The 18,221-nt window shown below is 52.0% G+C and overlaps 8 protein-coding genes and 1 pseudogene across 9 annotated transcripts; 5 read left to right on the plus strand and 4 right to left on the minus strand.

Annotated features, from left to right (window-relative positions):
• Positions 1 to 326: 326 nt before the first annotated feature.
• Positions 327 to 4,925, plus strand: BKA58DRAFT_353925 (RNA dependent RNA polymerase-domain-containing protein; the record flags this gene model as incomplete). Its single annotated transcript, XM_046168605.1, has 4 exons — positions 327 to 925; positions 976 to 3,820; positions 3,885 to 4,070; positions 4,125 to 4,925. The coding sequence occupies 4 exons, from the start codon at positions 327 to 329 to the stop codon at positions 4,602 to 4,604; spliced, it is 4,110 nt and encodes a 1,369-aa protein (XP_046028869.1). The 3' UTR covers positions 4,605 to 4,925.
• A 17-nt stretch (positions 4,926 to 4,942) lies between these two features.
• On the plus strand, positions 4,943 to 6,396 carry BKA58DRAFT_87897 (uncharacterized protein). The gene has a single exon (XM_046176089.1). The coding sequence runs from the start codon at positions 5,038 to 5,040 to the stop codon at positions 6,109 to 6,111; it is 1,074 nt and encodes a 357-aa protein (XP_046028870.1). The 5' UTR covers positions 4,943 to 5,037; the 3' UTR covers positions 6,112 to 6,396.
• Positions 6,397 to 7,182: 786 nt separating this feature from the next.
• Positions 7,183 to 8,175, plus strand: BKA58DRAFT_452030 (uncharacterized protein; the record flags this gene model as incomplete). The annotated part of the gene is made up of 2 exons (XM_046174408.1): positions 7,183 to 7,965; positions 8,023 to 8,175. 2 exons carry the CDS (start codon positions 7,183 to 7,185, stop codon positions 8,173 to 8,175), a joined length of 936 nt encoding a protein of 311 aa, XP_046028871.1.
• Positions 8,176 to 8,192: 17 nt separating this feature from the next.
• BKA58DRAFT_87918 (uncharacterized protein) lies at positions 8,193 to 10,101 on the minus strand. Its single transcript, XM_046176091.1, has one exon. The coding sequence runs from the start codon at positions 9,788 to 9,790 to the stop codon at positions 8,447 to 8,449; it is 1,344 nt and encodes a 447-aa protein (XP_046028872.1). The 5' UTR covers positions 9,791 to 10,101; the 3' UTR covers positions 8,193 to 8,446.
• BKA58DRAFT_87917 (uncharacterized protein) lies at positions 10,102 to 12,608 on the minus strand. Its single transcript, XM_046176090.1, has 5 exons — positions 12,181 to 12,608; positions 11,744 to 12,122; positions 11,130 to 11,695; positions 10,716 to 11,076; positions 10,102 to 10,664 (listed from the first exon to the last, which is right to left on the minus strand). The coding sequence occupies exons 1-5, from the start codon at positions 12,346 to 12,348 to the stop codon at positions 10,414 to 10,416; spliced, it is 1,725 nt and encodes a 574-aa protein (XP_046028873.1). The 5' UTR covers positions 12,349 to 12,608; the 3' UTR covers positions 10,102 to 10,413.
• A 123-nt stretch (positions 12,609 to 12,731) lies between these two features.
• Positions 12,732 to 14,346, plus strand: BKA58DRAFT_376413 (DNA polymerase ligase-domain-containing protein). The gene has a single exon (XM_046169521.1). It carries the CDS (start codon positions 13,043 to 13,045, stop codon positions 14,276 to 14,278), a length of 1,236 nt encoding a protein of 411 aa, XP_046028874.1. The 5' UTR covers positions 12,732 to 13,042; the 3' UTR covers positions 14,279 to 14,346.
• On the minus strand, positions 14,306 to 15,427 carry BKA58DRAFT_452031 (Alpha/Beta hydrolase protein; the record flags this gene model as incomplete). Its single annotated transcript, XM_046174409.1, has 3 exons — positions 14,306 to 15,045; positions 15,130 to 15,295; positions 15,346 to 15,427. 3 exons carry the CDS (start codon positions 15,425 to 15,427, stop codon positions 14,334 to 14,336), a joined length of 960 nt encoding a protein of 319 aa, XP_046028875.1. The 3' UTR covers positions 14,306 to 14,333.
• A 1,482-nt stretch (positions 15,428 to 16,909) lies between these two features.
• BKA58DRAFT_398135 (uncharacterized protein) lies at positions 16,910 to 17,814 on the plus strand (the record flags this gene model as incomplete). The annotated part of the gene is made up of 3 exons (XM_046171472.1): positions 16,910 to 17,074; positions 17,123 to 17,343; positions 17,391 to 17,814. 3 exons carry the CDS (start codon positions 16,910 to 16,912, stop codon positions 17,812 to 17,814), a joined length of 810 nt encoding a protein of 269 aa, XP_046028876.1.
• Positions 17,815 to 18,058: 244 nt separating this feature from the next.
• On the minus strand, positions 18,059 to 18,202 carry BKA58DRAFT_t25 (annotated as a pseudogene). Its single transcript has one exon. The product of its transcript is annotated as a tRNA-OTHER (tRNA).
• Positions 18,203 to 18,221: the final 19 nt, after the last annotated feature.

The raw sequence follows: 18,221 nt of genomic DNA on the forward strand, positions 1-18,221 counted from the left end.
CAAGAAACGCCTACGGTCAGCCGCCGCGGCACCGCTACGTTGCCCTTTCCTGAAGCAGCGGTCACACCCAATTAGCTAGTCGTGCCCGCCACCACAATTACCCTATCGCCATTCCCTGAGGATTGGTGCGAGGGCAAGTACGTTTACAAACGAACATGGACCGCTACCTTCAAGACCCAGATCCCATGGGCTCGACTCCTCCTGCTTTCAACACCAGCACCCTCACATCATCACGATCCTATACACTGAACTCAAGAACATTTCAACACGGCGAACAAAAATCAGAGACAAGCTCCACTAGTGAGAAATCTTTTGGTAGCTGCAACATGTATCGCGGTAGCCAACGCGGTGGTCGTGGCGGATATCGTGGTGGTAGAAGTAGCAACCGCAAATACTCCGGCAGCTCCGGTAGCTCTAACGGCCAGTATAACCCCAAGCGACCGACTCTCAAGCCCGCTTCGGCTTCTCAGTCCTCTCAAGTTCAACACACTTGCATAGCAACTACCGAACAAACCCCAGCCCGCGTGGACTCACCCGTTACCCCAATCAAACAACTCTCATCCTTTGACTTGAACGGCAACAGCATCAAAGAAACCTACATTGCAAGATCCAGTACTACTCCGACACCACCTTCGGCAAGGTTACCAATCATAAGCCCACCAAGGCAGGCCACCCGAGCCTCTCCTCAATATGGAGGCAATCGCCCGCGCTTCAATTCAGCTAGCCAGCGTAGCTCACAGAGGCCAGTTTGGAGAAATGAAGCCCAGCATTGGGCCCATCGCCAGGAGGTAAAGATCAAGTTGTCAGGTATACCTAAGAGCTACTGGACAAAAGACGTATATGACGCATTGTCGTCGTTTGGTTCTGTCTTCAGGATCGAGATAGTCACTGGCACCCGAGACAACTCCGCTTTCGTGGTTTTCCGGTGAGTATTGCTTCCGTCGAAACCTTTCCACTCTAATGTCATTCTTGTAGACCCCCACCCGTCCATACCTTTCCGCATCGAAACCTACGAATTGGCGATGCTCTCCTAGGGATTGAGACACTTTCTCCACAAGTCAAGACCATTCCCAGCCTAGCCAATCCCGCAAAGCAATACTACGAGTTCAACATCCTGCCTGTACGTGGGCTCGACTTCGGCGTCAACGTGGCAGACAAGGCCATGATTGCCATGCATACCTTGCGTTCGCCAGGCAGTATCTACATGACGCTGAATCTGATTCGTAAAGAGCTTGATGTTCAGTTCTCGGTCGATGTCGATGACGAGATGCGCAAGGTTCGCTTTGCTTTGCCAATTGCTCTGCTCTCTCACATATACAAGGTCATCGACAAAACCACTGATCAGCCGGCTTTGATCATTCCGTTCAACTCACCGCCGCAATTTTACATGCAGCGAATTGAGGTTGAGAATCTGGGAGACGGGAGGAAATGCTGTATATTTTCTAGGAAAGAGAAGGCGTGGTATGACTGGAGCACTTGGTTCCGAGCGACCGATATTATCAACAGCACTGTCAAGAGCAAGCTTCAGGGCTTGCCGTTAATGAATCACAAGGACACCGCTATCATCGACATTGGCCTATGGACGAATTATCGCATGATATTCGACCCAAAAGTAATGACAGGGCTCAAGTTCAAAGAATTCAGCGATGCTCTCGCCGACCATGGCGTCGCCATTGAGGACCTCGACGAGTATACGATTAAAGACATGGTCCCATCACCTCTATGGTCAATGCTACAAGAAGAGATATCTGGCACACATCCACATCTTGAGTCGACATCCAACTCAAAGGGTTCGGTTTTCGAAGACCTTTTCGCTGGCCAGTTCCATCTAAGCTTTCCCGTTCGGTACCAACTCGAGGCGTGTCTATCGAACGGCTATCTAAAGGAACACAACATCACGAGCGACTTCTTAGAGAAGCTCGCCGCGCTAGATCCTCGCCGCGCCGTCTACATCCTGGAGAAGGTTGTCGACAAACAGCATGTTCACTACGATCCGATGGAGATATTCGGCATCCGGATCAAGGATCTTGCAAAGAAAGTCCCTAGCTACTGTGTCTTGCAGCGATCGGTGGTGATCACCCCAACCATGATGCATGTAGCATCTCCTAACATGGAGACCTCTAACAGGATCATCCGCAGGCACGCTGCTGACGGTGATCGTTTCATCCGAGTCAAGTTCTCCGACGAGAAGACAGAAGGTCAATTGCGCAATATGCCCAACGGAAGGGCTGAAGCAGCATTCGACAGAGTGCGTCGTGCTATGAAGCATGGTATTGTCGTTGCAGGGCGATACTATGAGTTCTTGGCATTTGGAAACTCACAGTTCCGCGAACACGGAGCATACTTTTACGCGCCTACTTCTTCCAAGTCCGCCGATGACATCCGCATCTCACTGGGCAATTTCGATCACATCAAGATCGTTGCCAAGTTCGGTGCTCGTCTCGGCCAGTGCTTCTCAACAACTCGCGCAATGCGGGATAACGTTAAGGTTATAACGATTCCCGACGTCGTACGTAACGACTATACCTTCACAGACGGCGTCGGCAAGATCTCGCTCTTCCTGGCCCAGATGGCTGCCCAAGAACTCGGGCTTGCCCGCGCCTTCGATGACCCGCCATCTCTATTCCAGTTCCGACTTGGTGGTTGCAAAGGGGTGGTTGCACTAGATCCAAAGATCACTGGTCCTGAGGTTCATATAAGACCCAGCCAGATGAAGTTTGTGGCACCCTATACTGGCCTGGAGATCATACGATCTTCCTCGCTTGCGACACCGTTCTTCAACCGTCAGATCATCGTGGTCTTGTCATACCTTGGCGTGCCCGACTACGTGGTAATCAGGAAGCAACAAGAGATGATCAACGATTATGAAACCGCAATGGTAGACGATAGTGTTGCCTTGCAAAAGCTTCGAAAGCATATCGACATGAACCAGACCACATTGACAATCGCAGGAATGGTCCTCGATGGTTTCATGAAGTGTCAAGATCCATTTGTCATGTCTCTCCTGAAGCTTTGGAGGGCTTGCACCATCAAGAACCTCAAGGAGAAGGCTCGGATAGCCATCGATGACGGCGCATTCGTACTCGGCTGCGTTGACGAAACAGCAACACTCCAAGGCCACATGAACGACCTCCAGCTCGATGCTACGAAAGAGGAGAAGCTCGCTACACTCCCCGAGATCTTCCTGCAAGTCGACGATACAAGCAGAAGAGGACACTCCAGAATCATCAAAGGAATCTGCATCCTGGCGCGAAATCCCTCACTTCACCCGGGAGACCTACGAGTCGTTCGCGCAGTAGATGCACCTGGATTACATCATCTCAAGAACGTCGTGGTGCTGCCACAGAACGGAGACAGAGACCTTGCCAATATGTGCTCTGGCGGTGATCTTGATGGGGACGACTACATAGTGCTGTGGGATTCAGATTTGATACCCCAAAACGTCAACATGCCTGCCATGGACTTCACAGCCGAAAAGCCGGTTGAGACTAACGATCCGATCACAGCCGCACATATTGGTGATTTCTTCGTCAGTTACATGAAGAATGATACACTTGGGCGAATCGCCCATGCGCATTTGGCAAACGCAGACCTTCAAGCCGACGGTGTCAATGACGAGAAGTGCCTTGCCTTGGCAGAGTTGCACTCCAAAGCCGTTGACTTTCCCAAGAGCGGTTTGCCAGCCGAGATGACGCGCGAACTGAGACCACAGAAGTGGCCACATTACATGGAGAAGAAGCACCTCGCAGAAAATAAGATCTATCATTCAAGAAAGGTCTTAGGCATCCTCTACGATCAAGTGCAGCTGGTGGACTTCAAGGTAAGTCGTGGCCGTACGAAATGCGTATGAGACGTTGACTGACTTCGTATCTTCATCTTTGTAGCCTCAGTGGGAAAATCCATTCGATAAGCGCATCCTGGAGGCCTTTAGGCTCGGTGACGAAGTCTTGACTAAAGCTGCAGTGCTCAAAGCGTCTTACGACGAGTCGTTGCGGCGACTGATGGCCAAGCATGGAATTCGGACAGAATTCGAGGCCTGGTCTGTCTTTGTGCTAATACACAATCACGAGGTAAGTTCTGATTGTACTAGATGCGTGAGACATACTGACTTCTCGCCCTTGCAGAGCCGCGACTACAAATTCGCCGAAGAATTTGGTAGAACTATTGGTGCATTCAAGTCTCAGTACCGAGACGAATGCCGAGCTGCCGCAGAAGGCAGCCTGGAAAACTTTGTCGCCGCAATGTATACCGTGACTGCGAAAGAGATGGAGACTGCACTGGTCGAGTGCCGTACCAAGAAGACAGTTGGTGGCGAGGACTTTCCGGTGCGACCTATGGAACCGGAGCACATGCCCTTGATCTCATTCCCTTGGCTCTTCCCAAACGAACTGGGGAAGATTGCGACCGGCGGTGCGATTACCCAACAGCTAGAGGTGCAGCAAAAGGTTCCAACCCGACAGAAGAAGGATCCTGGCTCTTCCACGCTGGTAGAGACCGATACAGAGATTGGTGTTGTGGAGACGGAAGCAGGTATCATGCGGTACGGAGACTTGCTGGACCTGGACTTTAGTATACAAGAGAGAACAGTGGCGGAGGAGACATGAGGATGGCAAGGTTGGCAGGACGGACAAGAAGTGAGCTTCCAAAAAATTGAACTTGAAGACTACGATGGTAGTTTTGATGGCAAAGCAACATTAACAGCGGACCGAGGAGGATACGGCGTGCGCTACAGGTGCAGAAAAGTTCGTCGGGTGTTTCTGGCTGGCGGCGTTCATGGCTGACTTTGCGACGGGCTGGCTTTTGGGGCTCGTGTTATGTCTGAAGGTCATGTGCGAGTTGTTCGTCATCAAGCTAGAGAAAACCATAAAACCAAAGAAAAAAAATGTAGAAAATAGAAAACTCAAACAGGCTTCTTGACATTGGTGGTGATGTCTCCCTTCTAGAAAAATCACCGGAGCAGCCATGATGATGGCGGCCGGTATCGATAAGCTGCACACTACGCGCAACTCATAATTTGCTCTCGGTGCCCGCGTCACAATGCCACCCTCGACGCGTATACCAGCGCTCCTACAACCCTATGTCCAGCTACCGCATGAATCGATCCTCCTGCTCACGAGCACCCTCGGCGCGAGCGCGAACTGGCTGCTCATCCGCTTCCTTTGCAATGAGCTGAGCACACAAGATGGCGGGGATGAGGGGCACAACGTCGTATTGGTCTCTTGGATGAGAGAGTATGACTTCTGGAAGCAGGAGGCTCGAAAGGGCGCAGCTCTTGATCTGGACAAGCTGAGGAGAGAAGGACGCTTCGCCTTTGTGGACGGACTGGGTGCTGGTGGGAATGCGACAGACAGTACAGGCGGGACAGAATCACGAACCGATGCGCAAGCAACACCACGAGTCCCGGTATCGAGCGCGGCACCACAGAGAGGGCCACAAATATTGTCTGCACGAGGACCGCCTGGACGGATAGTGCCCGCGAGAGGGCCACCTCCATCAGCTCCAACGGCGGCAGCAGCTTCATCACCAGCTACGACTACCACGAACGGCCCGGCGAGTGCAACCCAAAGCACGCCAGGCCACTATACACTCAAGAGCCTCGAGATCACGGACATCAAGTCTACCATCTCCAGCGCCATCTCCCCACTCGCTACGTCCACCGCTCGAAAGACGCTCCTCATCTTCGACAACCCCGACCTTCTCCTCGCGCTGAACCCAGCCATCACACCTTCCCACTTTACCACCCTCATGCTGCAGCTCCATACGCTACCGAACGTGTCACATATCCTTACGCACCTACAAGCCGATAATCCGCTCCTCAGCCTCTCCACACCCCCACAGCCGCTCGAAGTGGTGCATCACAACTTGGTTGTCAAGTGTGCACACATGAGCAGGAGGATACTAGGTGTCAGAGTATTAGATACTGGCGTTGCGAGGGACGTGAGCGGTGTAATACGCATCACTGAGCAGAGGAAGCAATGGTTTGACGTGGGCTTTGGTATTGAACAGAACAAAGAGGGCGACGACAGTGGGAGAGGCAAGGAGTTCTTGTATCAGGTCAAGAGTGACGGCAGCGTAAGGGTGTTTGAGCGTGGTGCTGGAGGAGAGAGCTGAGGTCTGCATCTCAAGCTTGACGAGCAACTCGTGCATCTGCACCCTTCGTTGACGCTGCAGGATCATTGCCCCTCTCCCCGGATGCGCTGCGCAAGAAAGTGTATATATAGTCGTCTCGGCTACATAGCATGCCCGAAGCCGAGCAATGGAAAAGACCCACACATCACCAACTCTCATCATCAGCTGTCCAATACCTCAGACTAACTTCTAGGTTACTGCAGCAGAGCTACGCAAGCCTCGCAGAACGCCGCATCTCGTGCATGTCTGCTTGCAGTGACCGACGTATACGGACGCGGCTCCTGATATCACCCGCTGCCACCCCGGGACCCGAATCCTCCTACCTGAGCACCCAAATCTCCGCCCGCGATCATCGGCGAGCGACTGACCAACGGTGCACCGGCGACTCCGAGCTTTGCGCTGCCATGCAATCAATATAACACAGCTATTATCATCCTGCTGCAGTGATACAACCACGCCGCTCGCAAAGCCCATTCCATCACATTCGTATGCCTTGTGACAACGAACAACAAATTCGATACGAGTTCCGCAGTTCATCCCCAACAACAGCGCATGCGGCTATATACAATGTGCAGCAAGATCCTTCGCTGTAAGCTCTCTATCACTACAAAGTTTGACGTCGTTCGAAACGGGCTACCCTTACCTAACCGACGCCATTCCATCAGGGCGTGTTGGAGGCCGCCTTACACAACAGCATTGCGGCACAGTTGCCTCGTCCAATCGATTTTGCTCGACGCCACGACGCGGCCTCCGGGGTCAAACGTTTGCTTCAAACAAGGTAACAGGGCCATTCGGCGAGAAAGAATAAGCGCTGTGATGATGGGCAGGAAGGCAGGAAGGAAGATGCCGCATGTGGAAGATAGGCGTGACGTAGGAAGTATATATGGTTTAGAGTTTCGCCGATGACAGCAATGGCACCGAGATGACTGCCTGCTACTAGAATTTATTTATTCATCAGCCTTGGACTTGAACAATTGAACTGTTCTCTTCACATTTAATCATTTGAGCTTACCTTACCTCGACTCTCACCAACTCAGACGACCAACTCCAACAATGTCAACCTGCCATCTCCTCGACCTCCCCACTGAGATCCTCAACCACATACTCACGCCCCTACCTACATCCTCCCTGCTCCACTTCTCAGAAACCTCTCACCACGCCCGCATCCTCGCCAACGCCAACCTCCACACCCTCTCCCTCGGCATTGCACCCCTCTCCCCTCCCTTTTTCAAGTACCTCGACCCCTCCATCACCAGCTGTACCACCAATCCCTACGCCATCTGGCTACGCATCCCCAAAGCAACAAGCTACGAGTACCTAACCTTACTCAACTTCCAAAGCGCGCTCGTAACGAGCATACTCAAACGCCATGGCACCATGCTCCAGCATCTTGAAATCAGTGTCTGGGCGCTCACACTGCCCATGGCGAAAGCCATCAAGGGCTTACGCGCTCTACGCACCTTCTCACTGAGGATAGAAAGTGGTGTTAGGTATGTACGTGGTGTATCGCGGTCGCGGATAGCGGTCGAGCGGGAGGAGCAGGGTAAGGCTTGGGAAGTGCTTACGGAGAGTGCACCCGAGTGGAGTGGGAGACTCACGACGTTGAGGTTGGAGAATTGTGATGTGAGGGCTGAGCAGTTGGTTGTGCTGTTGAGAGAGACGAAAGGGTGTAAGGAGTTGGGGTTGAATCGGTGTCGGTATCTTGGGAGGGAGATGTGGATGTGTTTGGGGGAGTGGGAGGGCAGGGGGAAGTTGAGGGTGTTGGATGTAGCGGAGTGTGGGGGGTTGCTTGGGGATGAGGCGGGAGAGGCGGTGGGGAGGTTGGATGGGTTACAGGTACGTTATTTCGTATGTCAGTTGAAGGATGATACTTGTATGCTGATACCAAAGCAGACTCTCAACCTGTACGACTGTCAAGAGCAGCGACCTGGAGAATTTGAGCGTCTGAATGAGGAACTTTGGCACATCAAAGGCTTTACAGCACCAAGACCGGGCGGCTATGGCGAGAACATGATCATCGAGGTGGATCCCGACTACATCCTTTGAGCGTTGGGAGTCAAGGTGGAGCTCTAAGAGTTAAGTGTTTCAATTGTTTATATAAGCAAGCAAGGAATCGCAACGACGTGAGCGTCGAAGACCAATTTCTCCAGCTACCACTGTTTGTCTATATATGTATAGTCTCTCGTGTGGTACCACTTGGGTATAGCCTTCACTGATCAATCTACCTATTCAATCATCCGCTGCCCTCCCTGCCCATCCATCGGCGACATCATCAATCCGTATATCCTATCCATCAACTCAACCACGTCATCCAGTCTCAAAACTTCTCGTACTGGCTGTAATCCATATCCGGGTGATGGAAAGGGCCGCGAACCCAAGAAGGAGGAGGTGTGCCGAAAGGACTGCCCGACACGGAGCTCTGACTACCCTCAACCCTGTTCTGGGCGCCCTGGCTAGCGCGAGCGCGGAGGTACTCGCTGTACTCTGACACGCGTTGTTCCTTGATCTGCCACTGAGCTACCTTATGCATCTCCTTGTGAGCAATGATATCCTCAATGGGTTGGTTGTAGTAGGCGGCCGTGTGCTCTTCGTAGTGATGACCAGGATGGATCTGAGCTTGGTGTTCGGGGGAGTGCTGCATCGATGCTTTGCCCGTGAAGTGGTATATCTTGTTGTTGTTAGGCTCAGAGCCGGTGGACTTGGTGGTGTTTTCGGATCCGACGGGCGTAGCTTTGGCGGGGCGGCTGACTTCGTAGTCGACGTCGCATACTGGAGCAGCCCTGCGTGCATTGTTGCGGGCATGGCGGCGAGCAATGAGCTTCTCTTCAGCTGACGTGGCGGCGAGAGCCTCGCGCATCGTCTTCATCTTGTCTTGGCGGCGCTCCAGTCTTGCCTTGACGACAGCTTCTTCCTTCTCCAAGTCAAGCATGCGGCGGTACTTCGACTCCAAGTAAGCACCGATCATGGGCGGCGCCCAGTCCTGGACAAAGTTGAGCCCGAGGATCCCGTTGTAGACATCTGAGCTGTAAAGCTGCGACAACTGCTCATGCGCGTCCTTCCGAGTCATGTTGTTCTTCTCGACTTGATGGACCAATTCGTAGCGGAGCGACTCAAGCCTTGCCTCGCGGATCGCATCGTCGAGCGCTTTGCCGCAGGATGGGTTGTTGAGGATGTTCCAGTACTCAGACAGACTGTTGTGAAGCTCGGCGATGCTGGGGCCGCCTTCGGATATGTTCCCAGTCGCAACGTTGAAGCCGCTGTCGATGCGGAGATTCAACAACTGATGCATCTCCTGCATGCGTGCGACGAGTGCATAGTATATGTCCTCGTAGTCGGCGAGAGGGCGGTGGGTGGCCTCTTCATCGACACGCTCGTAGATGCGTGCGTGAATGCGCTCGGCAGTGAGAAAGCCGTGAGGCAACAGGCTTGGACCGACCTGCTTCTTCTGCAGGCGGTCGAACAGAGTGCTGAGACTAGGGCTGTAGATATCGAGTTCGGGCTTGCCAAAGAGGTTGCAGGTGCCCGCAAGGTCGATGAGATAGTTGCTGAGCTTGAGGATGTGCTCGACGATGTAGTCGGTCGGGTAGGCTGTGGTTGCAGCTTGAACAGCCATCTGGCTGACCGCCACTGCGAAATCTGGGAGGAGAGTCTTTGGAGACATCTCAGGGGGTATCTTGGTTGTGGAATGTAAAGTGAGAACGTATGAGATGATCAAGGCGAGCTTGTTAGGGACGAGTGGGAAATGGAGAATCGTGTAAAGAGCTGAGGAGTTTGCAGTGCAAAGTATGCTCAGTGTGCTATCAATATTAGCGAAAAGGTTGTGGGCTTGGAAAGCTGGAATTGAGGGGGCTGGGAGACGATTTGGTAAAGTGAAGGTGAAGGGACACCCGGAAGTCAGATATCCCGACTCCCCCACTTTGCTGGTATTGTCCTTTCTGAACAGCTGAACAGCTGAACAGCTGAACAATAGACTGAAACTTATTGAGGCGACTTGGAGGAGGCCTTGAAGGCTGCGATCACGGGATCGCGAGCAGTGTTGCTTGTTGCTGGAGAGATGACTATTTTGTGTCGCGACGTCATTGATGGCGGCGGAACGCTCCGTAGCGAAGGACGAGTCGCACGATTTAGTACCATCGGTATAAGCAAAATCATCTATTCCGTCTCATGAGCATCCTACTTGCCTCGGTCGGACGATGTTGTTGCCTGAAGGTGTGGGTGACCTAGATGATGATACTGACATCCCATCCAGGCATGCGCTGACTCACCCCCTCGTCTGGTCATTCTTCAGGCTTTCAAGTTTTGCACCAATGTTCTCGCATCGAGATTCCTTAGCCGGCGAGGCAGTTCATCTTGGATCCAATCCCGTCCGAAGAAGGCGCTGCCAGCAAGTACTCCTGCAGTAGCCAGCCAGAGTATAGTCTTGGTGGTACCCGGTCGAAACTCTTCGCCCGTCTTTTCGTTCCGATAGACAAAGTCATTCTTTTTCCAAAAGATACTCCTGAGCCAATAGAGGAATTGCCAGTCAGGATACATCACTAACAGATTTAGCGCACGGACTCGCATCAGAGTTTACCCTCATCACTCACTATTGTTCAGACCTGTCTTGGGATCTACAGCCCAATTGACGCACCCAGAATTCCACACCAGCTTGCTTGCTGCTTGTTGTGTCCATTGCGAGTCTGCGACCGCAGCTTCCGGCTTGACCTCCACGGTCGCTGGTGGGGGTGAAAGCATTTGAGGAATGAACGATCGAGATCGATAGGACGGCAGCGACTTGAAGATGGGCTCAAGTAGACGCAGGGTGAAATTGATCTGGCATTCGACAGTGTAGATGACGCTGAGATGGCCGGTGACGGTATTGGGCCCCATGAGGATGAAGAAGTTCGGGAATTGTGGGACCACCGTACCGAAGTAAGCTTGTGCGACGCCTTGTGAGGTCTTGTCCCACTGCAATATGCATCAGTATGTAGGTCTCATGAGGTGATTAGTGGTAAACTCACGTATTCGTTCAAGCGCAGTCCGTCACGCCCTGCGATCTCCATCGGACAAAGCATCTGCTGTGTTGCGAAGCCGGTCGCAAGCACGATCGCATCCGCTTTCACCTCGCGACCGCTCTTTGTGACCACGCCGTCATCGGTGATTCTTTCCACCGGATCGTTGGCAACCAGCTCAATATTATCTCTCCATAGGGTCTTCAGATAGTCCGTGTCCAATACTTTCCGCTTGCACCCAATTTCGGTCTTTGGGATGAGCGCGCTCCAATACTTGGGTGGCGCCATGCTCTTTACGTATGCTTCATTCTCCTTGGCCAGGTTTTGGCGAATACTGCGCCCGGTCTCAATGTCAAACCCACTCCAGTCGCGCTCCATGTCGTAATAGAATTTTGCACGGTAGAGGCGCATTGCTAGTGGTACGTAGCGCATTACGGCTTTGAAAGTATCTGAATAGTAGGGGTTCTGGCGTTCTGCAAGGTATTGCGCTTGTCGTCCAAACTGTGTGAGTTTGCGCACGGGGTTGGGCTCGTTCGCCATGATAGGGACGAATTGAGTTGCTGAACAGCCGTTTCCTGGGGTTTGTTAGCATACTACTGACCAGATGATACATCATGGCATACCAAGTACGACGACGTCTTTGTCCTCCCAGTCGAAACTATGGTCCCATTGTGCAGAGTGAAACAATTTGCCCTGGTACGTATCTACTCCGGGAAGATCGCACTTCTTTGGCACTGAGAGTGAGCCCACACCCGAGACAAGTATCTTCGCTCGACGCGTTGTCCGTTCTTTAGTCTGAAGGTTCAAGATGGTAGCCTCCCAAACGTTGTCGAGATCGTTCCACGCTGCTTTCTCCACTATGGAATGGAAGCGGACGTGATCCACGATCTTGTACTGCTCGGCCACGGAGCGAAAGTAGGCCTGGATTTCCGGACGCATGGAGTATCTTCGAGACCAGTCTGGATTTAACGCGAAGCTGTAGGAGTAGAAGTGCGAGGCAACCTTGTCAATTTAGCATGAATTTCAGCATTGACGGCTAGTTGAACTCGGAACAACTTACATCGCATCCACAGCCTGGATATGTGTTTGCCAGCCAAGTGCCACCGACATCTTCACTCTTTTCAATGAGCTCGAAGTTACGAAGCCCGTACTTGCGAATGATTTGGACAGCGAGGCCCAGGCCGCTCATGCCCGCACCTATGATGAGAACTTCCGTATCGAAAGACATTATGAAGAAGCTTCAAAAAAAAAACTCGAAGATATAACAGGTTCCGATGAGGGGAGGCTTACAGAGTCCAGAATCGCGACCAGCGTTGGTTAGAGCAATGGGGATACTTATACCTTCGCCTCTACGCCATCTCGTCCGCTGATCCACTGATCAATACCCCAGAATGACCAGATCTCCATCGGTGGAGCCTGCACCTTCCGTTCACCCTCATCATGTCCGGAGTATGTGTGCCGTCTAACCTCTTCGTGCCTATGTTCTTGGGTCGACGTTGAGATGTGGTCAATGTTTGGGCAGGTTCGCCGATCAAGAGGAGGCAAGTTTGCCGACAGCCAATGACGGGTGTCGGCTCTTGCGGGGACCCCACACCTCGCACACGCGTGTATGCTTCTCGTCACGATCCGGATCTTTCGTTTTTGGCATCCCGGCGTCCGCCTCCTCCAATTGCTCGTACGATTGTTTACATTATTCATGGAATGCTTGTAGTATTCAATCTTGGAGCTTGCGGATAGCTGACATCATCGCTTCGAAGCGGCGGTTCGCGACGATAACGCGCATCTCACTCACAAATCGAACGCCAACCGCAAGCCCACAATGTTGAGGGGGACGACCTAGAGAACCATGAACATGTAGGATTGGTACTCTCTTTGGCCCGGATCATAGGCGACAACGGTCTGTCAACTGCACCAAAGTGGCGATGGGCTTGCCAGCAAGTCTCGCGCGCGACATATCGCCACCGCGGCCTTCAAAGCGACGAAGAACATCTGCGACAGATATCGGGAGTTCAAAGGCAAAAGACACTCTGCAGTCGGATGCAAACCCGACTGTCCCCAAGACTTTACCCGCGCTAGCAGCAGTAGAAGCCGGCAAGGTCAAGATTGACGATCACCTTACGTACTTCAAAAGCCACCTGGTGAAAAGTTCTAGAAACACACGAATTGGTGTACCAAGGCTCTCAATCGATGCATTTGCCGCACTCTACCATTCCAACGCCCACTCTGGTGGTCACCACTTTGTTGTTCATCAACACAACCACCCCATTGCGGGCGTACATTATGACCTTCGTCTCCAGTTCTCAGAAACGAGCTCGATGTCCTTCGCCCTTCCAAAGGGACTCCCCGGCAATCCCAACTCGAAAAGCATAGGAAGAATGGCGATCGAGACCAGAGTACACAACTACTGGAACCATCTGATTGAGAGTGCTAGCAGAAAGACTGGAAGCTTGATAATATGGGACACTGGAACTTACTATATCCTGCCCAGGACGAAGAGAAAGAACGGGATGCCAAGTCCACAGACTAAGGATAATGACGAGACAGAAGACGATGAAGTGGCAAATGAGGGAAGCGAGGTTGCAGGCGGAGAGTGCCAGGAGAGCTCAAAGCTGGTAGCAGCTTTCAAGGCTCGATACATCCGCCTACGCCTACATGGTACCCGTCTGCTAAACAATTATACAGTCGTATTACGCCTCCCATCGAATGAGATCGTTAAGAAGCCGACAGCGAGACGGAACGGAAGAAGACGACGATCTCAGCGTAGCCCGGCGACACGAACCCCTGCGACCTCAGATGACGAAGCTAGTATCGCACACCCGTCTGTAAATGAGGAAGCAGCAGATCAAGATCTCGACACCGACACAGAAGAGGATGACTTGACACGCGCCACAAATGCATATCCCGGCTCTACGAACGACATCGGGTCGGTACATCAACGGCGGTGGTTTCTCCAACTCGATCGGCAGAATAGCGGGTTTCGTCTGGATTCCTCCGGCGAGGGAAGGGGAAAATGGACTGGAGGATTCAACCCATTCTTCGTACGCGGTCGAGACCATGAGCGAAGCGTTGTTACCGGAAGATTAGCACGAGATGTTGAAAGCGACGAAGGAGTTGAAGGTTTTGTAGGAAGGGGAGGGTGGATAGGAATCGAGCATTAGACATAGTATACATTAGATCAGACGTTAAGGAAGACACCTGCGGTTACTTGGGGTATCAGAATGTAGTCACCACCTCCATATTTCCCTCTACGCCCCTCATCTCCAAAACTCCACGCTTCGACTTCTTCGCTCCGCAGGTATACACCATGTCGAAATACCATCGATGGGCTTCGACATCCATGATTAGCCAGGCCTGATTTCCCTGGAAAAGATTGGCAGCACCATAGTACGTCTGGATGTCACCAGCCGATACTGCCTGTCTACTCGGCTTGTTGATGTAGTATTCAGGACTAATGTGAACATATCCCATCGTCAACAGCGGCAGCTTCGGAACAGGATCGTTCCAGTGCGTGACGCGGAAGTTACCACCAGGCTGGTTGGAGATGTAGGAACTAATTTTACTTCCTCCTATCCTTGGCGATCCGAAGTTGTATAATGCGACATTGTAACCGACAGTGCGCATACTGGCGGCCGCGAGTGTAGCGACAGCGCCCCCCAGACTGTGCCCTGTTACGGTGATCCTGTAGCTGGGGAAGGCGGTAGTTGCCTCTTTCACGGCGGGTAAGACACTGTCGCGCGCATCAACCCAGGATTGCCAAAAACCGCGGTGAGCGGTGCAGCCTGGGCAGATATCTGTTGTGGTAGTGCCGAAGTCGAGGTTCGTGCGCCAGTCTTCGATCGTATGAGTGCCACGGAAGGAGACTACTACAAGTTTGTTTGTATGATCGACTGCGACAAAGCCCGTTACGTCGGTCAACGCATCCTCTCTGTTTGCTGTTAGCATCTAAATCATTCGTGGCCATGTGACAGCCGTTGAGATTGACGTCCACAAGGTCTGGAATGGAACTTACCGGCTGTACTCGATGACGGTAGTGGAGTCTGCATCTTGCACGAGCGGGCAGTTGCCAGTAGAGCACTCAATCTGATCTCCAGTAGAATCATAGTTGTTTGAGCAATATGCAGCCGAAGCATACTGCTCCATCAACTTGAAGTTGACCAGAAGGTTTGGAGCGATACCTGTACCTTGTCAGTTACGCGATGACACACATTTCACACTAGCAGCACACCTCGCTCCTGGATGAGTGGCGCAGCATTGCTGCCAATGGCGCCTAGTAGCGCAGTAACAAAGAAAGACGAGAAAGTAAGCATGGTGAAAATGAGTGACTGTTGGAAATGAGTGACTTGGGAGAAGACCAGCGGAACCGTCTCGCGACAACCACAATGGAGCGATGCTCTACCTACATATAGGAATGACAGAACCGGTTCATTCCCATAGTTCATAGTGTACCGCGGACGCCATCGTTTGCTTCATCACACGAGATCCAAGTCTGGACTTCCTAATGCGGAGGACTAAGCAGCCACGCTACCTACCGCTCATTCCGTAGTTCTCTGTGAACACCCAGGACGATGAAACCATTGGGACGAGTCTATATCCACATACTTGCTTGCGGTTGAGCTTGTCACCTTAGGGAGGGCGTTCTGCGATGCCATTGGCTAAGCCAAGGACGGGAAGCGTGGGGCGGCGCGTCCGCCGCGGCACGACTTGCACTTTGACTTTGACGTTGACCAGACGGGTGTATTGGATTAGATTTGTTGTCGAAGCCTCGTCACTAGTGCGCGGCGCGTCCTTTTGGTGATGGCAAGAACAGATCCGAAGACACCAGTCTACGAAAGGAGGTGGAGGAGTCTGTGCGTGCGCTAGATGCGCCACTAGCGCGTGGCGCAACGAGGCGGGCACATCTAGAGAAGTTGAGTGAAACGATAGCACGCTCTCTACTCCTCATTCTACTGATATGCCACCACATTCAAGCAATTCTAGATTGCGAATCCCACCACTTCTTCCAAGCAGCGAGTCATCACAGCTTGGCAGCTACGCAACAGGTGTTGACTGCACTTTCGCATGCTTGTTTTGCAGCAAACAAAGGACTGAACATACGCGACTTCAGAGGCTCATCGATACAGATCTCTCGCTACACATTCTTTTCCCCGCTGAATCTCTAATTACTACTTACGACAGAACCTAACGGAGAGCACTCAGCTCCTACAAACCGACTCCTAATGCTGCGCGATCTAGTCAAGGTAGATGCTGAAGTGCTCATCGCTTTCCTGGCAGCAGTCGTATTCTTCTGCTTCTTCGTGTCTGTCCTCATCCTATACATTGGGCTTGTAGCAGTCTTCTTGGGCTTGCAGCATCAATCTTAGCGCATGCAAGAACAGACGACACGGCATGCGCGCGTCCTATACAGACGTCCAGCATTTTAAGATGTAAGGTTTGGTCTGGAGAGATGCCTCAAGAAGAGACGCATGCACGAGCAGGCTTTCAACTACAATGAGCAAAAGTTATGCAACGTTCCGAGTTCATGTAGGTCGGGTTGTGGAAGTTCCGTGTCTCTGGTGTCTTAATACTGTCTTTGACGGCAAGATGGGAATTTAGATCGGCGAGGCTTAGGGCCATGTATCCGAAGTGTCTGAGACAATTATGAGTCTTGTCTGATAGCCGTGATAGCATCTGGTACAAAAAGCTATACTCACCGTCATCATCTGTATCTCTCACAGCAGTATCCTCGCCTTGTTGTGACCACAAATCTTCTCCAAACTTCATTGCCAATTAATCCTCTCGAATCGATCAGCATGAGCAAAATACTAGCATACTTCCAACTGGGACCACAGTCGGGATGGACAGAGTCAGTTGTTTTGCACGCAGCGCGGATCCCGTTTGCGATCGCTGTCCTCGGTCTCAGCGCCTGGCTGTACCCGTCCCTTCCAGACAATATCCTGTTTCTCTCGATGGGCTTAGTGTGTCTCACTGCTCGCCTCCAAATACACAGCTAATTGTGTCACTAGGCCATCTTCACAATGACAGTTTGCATCGGCTTCATCATATTCCTATCCGCATGTCCGAGCACATATGTCATGAAGATCGATCTTGGGACTCACGTCTTAATGGCCATACTCTGGTTAGTCGAGGTTCTTCTCATGTGCTTTCTGGGTTGGTACGGGCAAGCAGATAAAGATCATCTTTTCAAACTATGGGTGGCAGAGCTTGTCATGGGGACTATCGAATCGTAAGTATAACCTTTTACGCATGTGTCGCTGCGTTGACATCTTACAGTGGTCTCTGGTTCTTTGAAGCGCTCGTTCTGGCACACGACTTAATGACACCCTCACCTGACAACGAGCCCATGTCACTTCCACCACTACCACCAGCCAGCAACTACGATTGGCCAACATCACCACAACAACTCGACCCATGGTCACCAGTCTCGCTTCTCGAACCCCCTCGCTCTGGGCCACAGCCTTTGCTTCCCAAAAGCCACAACAGATACGACGATGATGCACAGGAGTTACCGGATCAGTTCGAATTTGGCTTTCCTCAAGAACCTTCTAGCAATAGCTCAGATCAACACGTAGCGGAGCTGAGTCCTCAGCAAGCTCCCAGTCCCGCCTCCAGTCAGGGTAGAAGGGGTGCAGTCAGTCATCTCGATCCAGTAGGGTCACGTTGTATTTCGCCTAAGAAGCAGCCTGTTAGGAAGTAGGAAGGTCGTCGAGACAGTTGCTACTAGTTTGCGCAAGAAGACGGTCAGAAATTGGTGGTTGAAGATACGGAGATGCCTAAAATTATTTTGATACGGCTGGGGTGAACATGGATATCTATAATCTGAGTGACTCGCCTTCTCACTTTCGTCTATTCTGTTGACATATCTACCCCAAAACATCCCTATGACCTCACATTTCCGCTGTGGCTCTCTTTCTATATCTTATGTAATACCCAAAAAGAATTGAACTCGCTCTGATTCGAACAGAGGTGTCTCGCAGTCCCCCCGTTTCCTACCTCAAACCTCAACACCACGACGTTGCCGTCGTGTGCGCTGTACGGGCAAGCCCGGACGTAGTGCGAGCGCCTTACCACTAGGCCACGACTTCTGAATGTAGTTAAGATGGG

This window comes from Alternaria rosae (assembly GCF_020736505.1).
Source record: "Alternaria rosae strain MPI-PUGE-AT-0040 chromosome Unknown BKA58scaffold_2, whole genome shotgun sequence".
NCBI lineage: Eukaryota > Fungi > Ascomycota > Dothideomycetes > Pleosporales > Pleosporaceae > Alternaria > Alternaria rosae.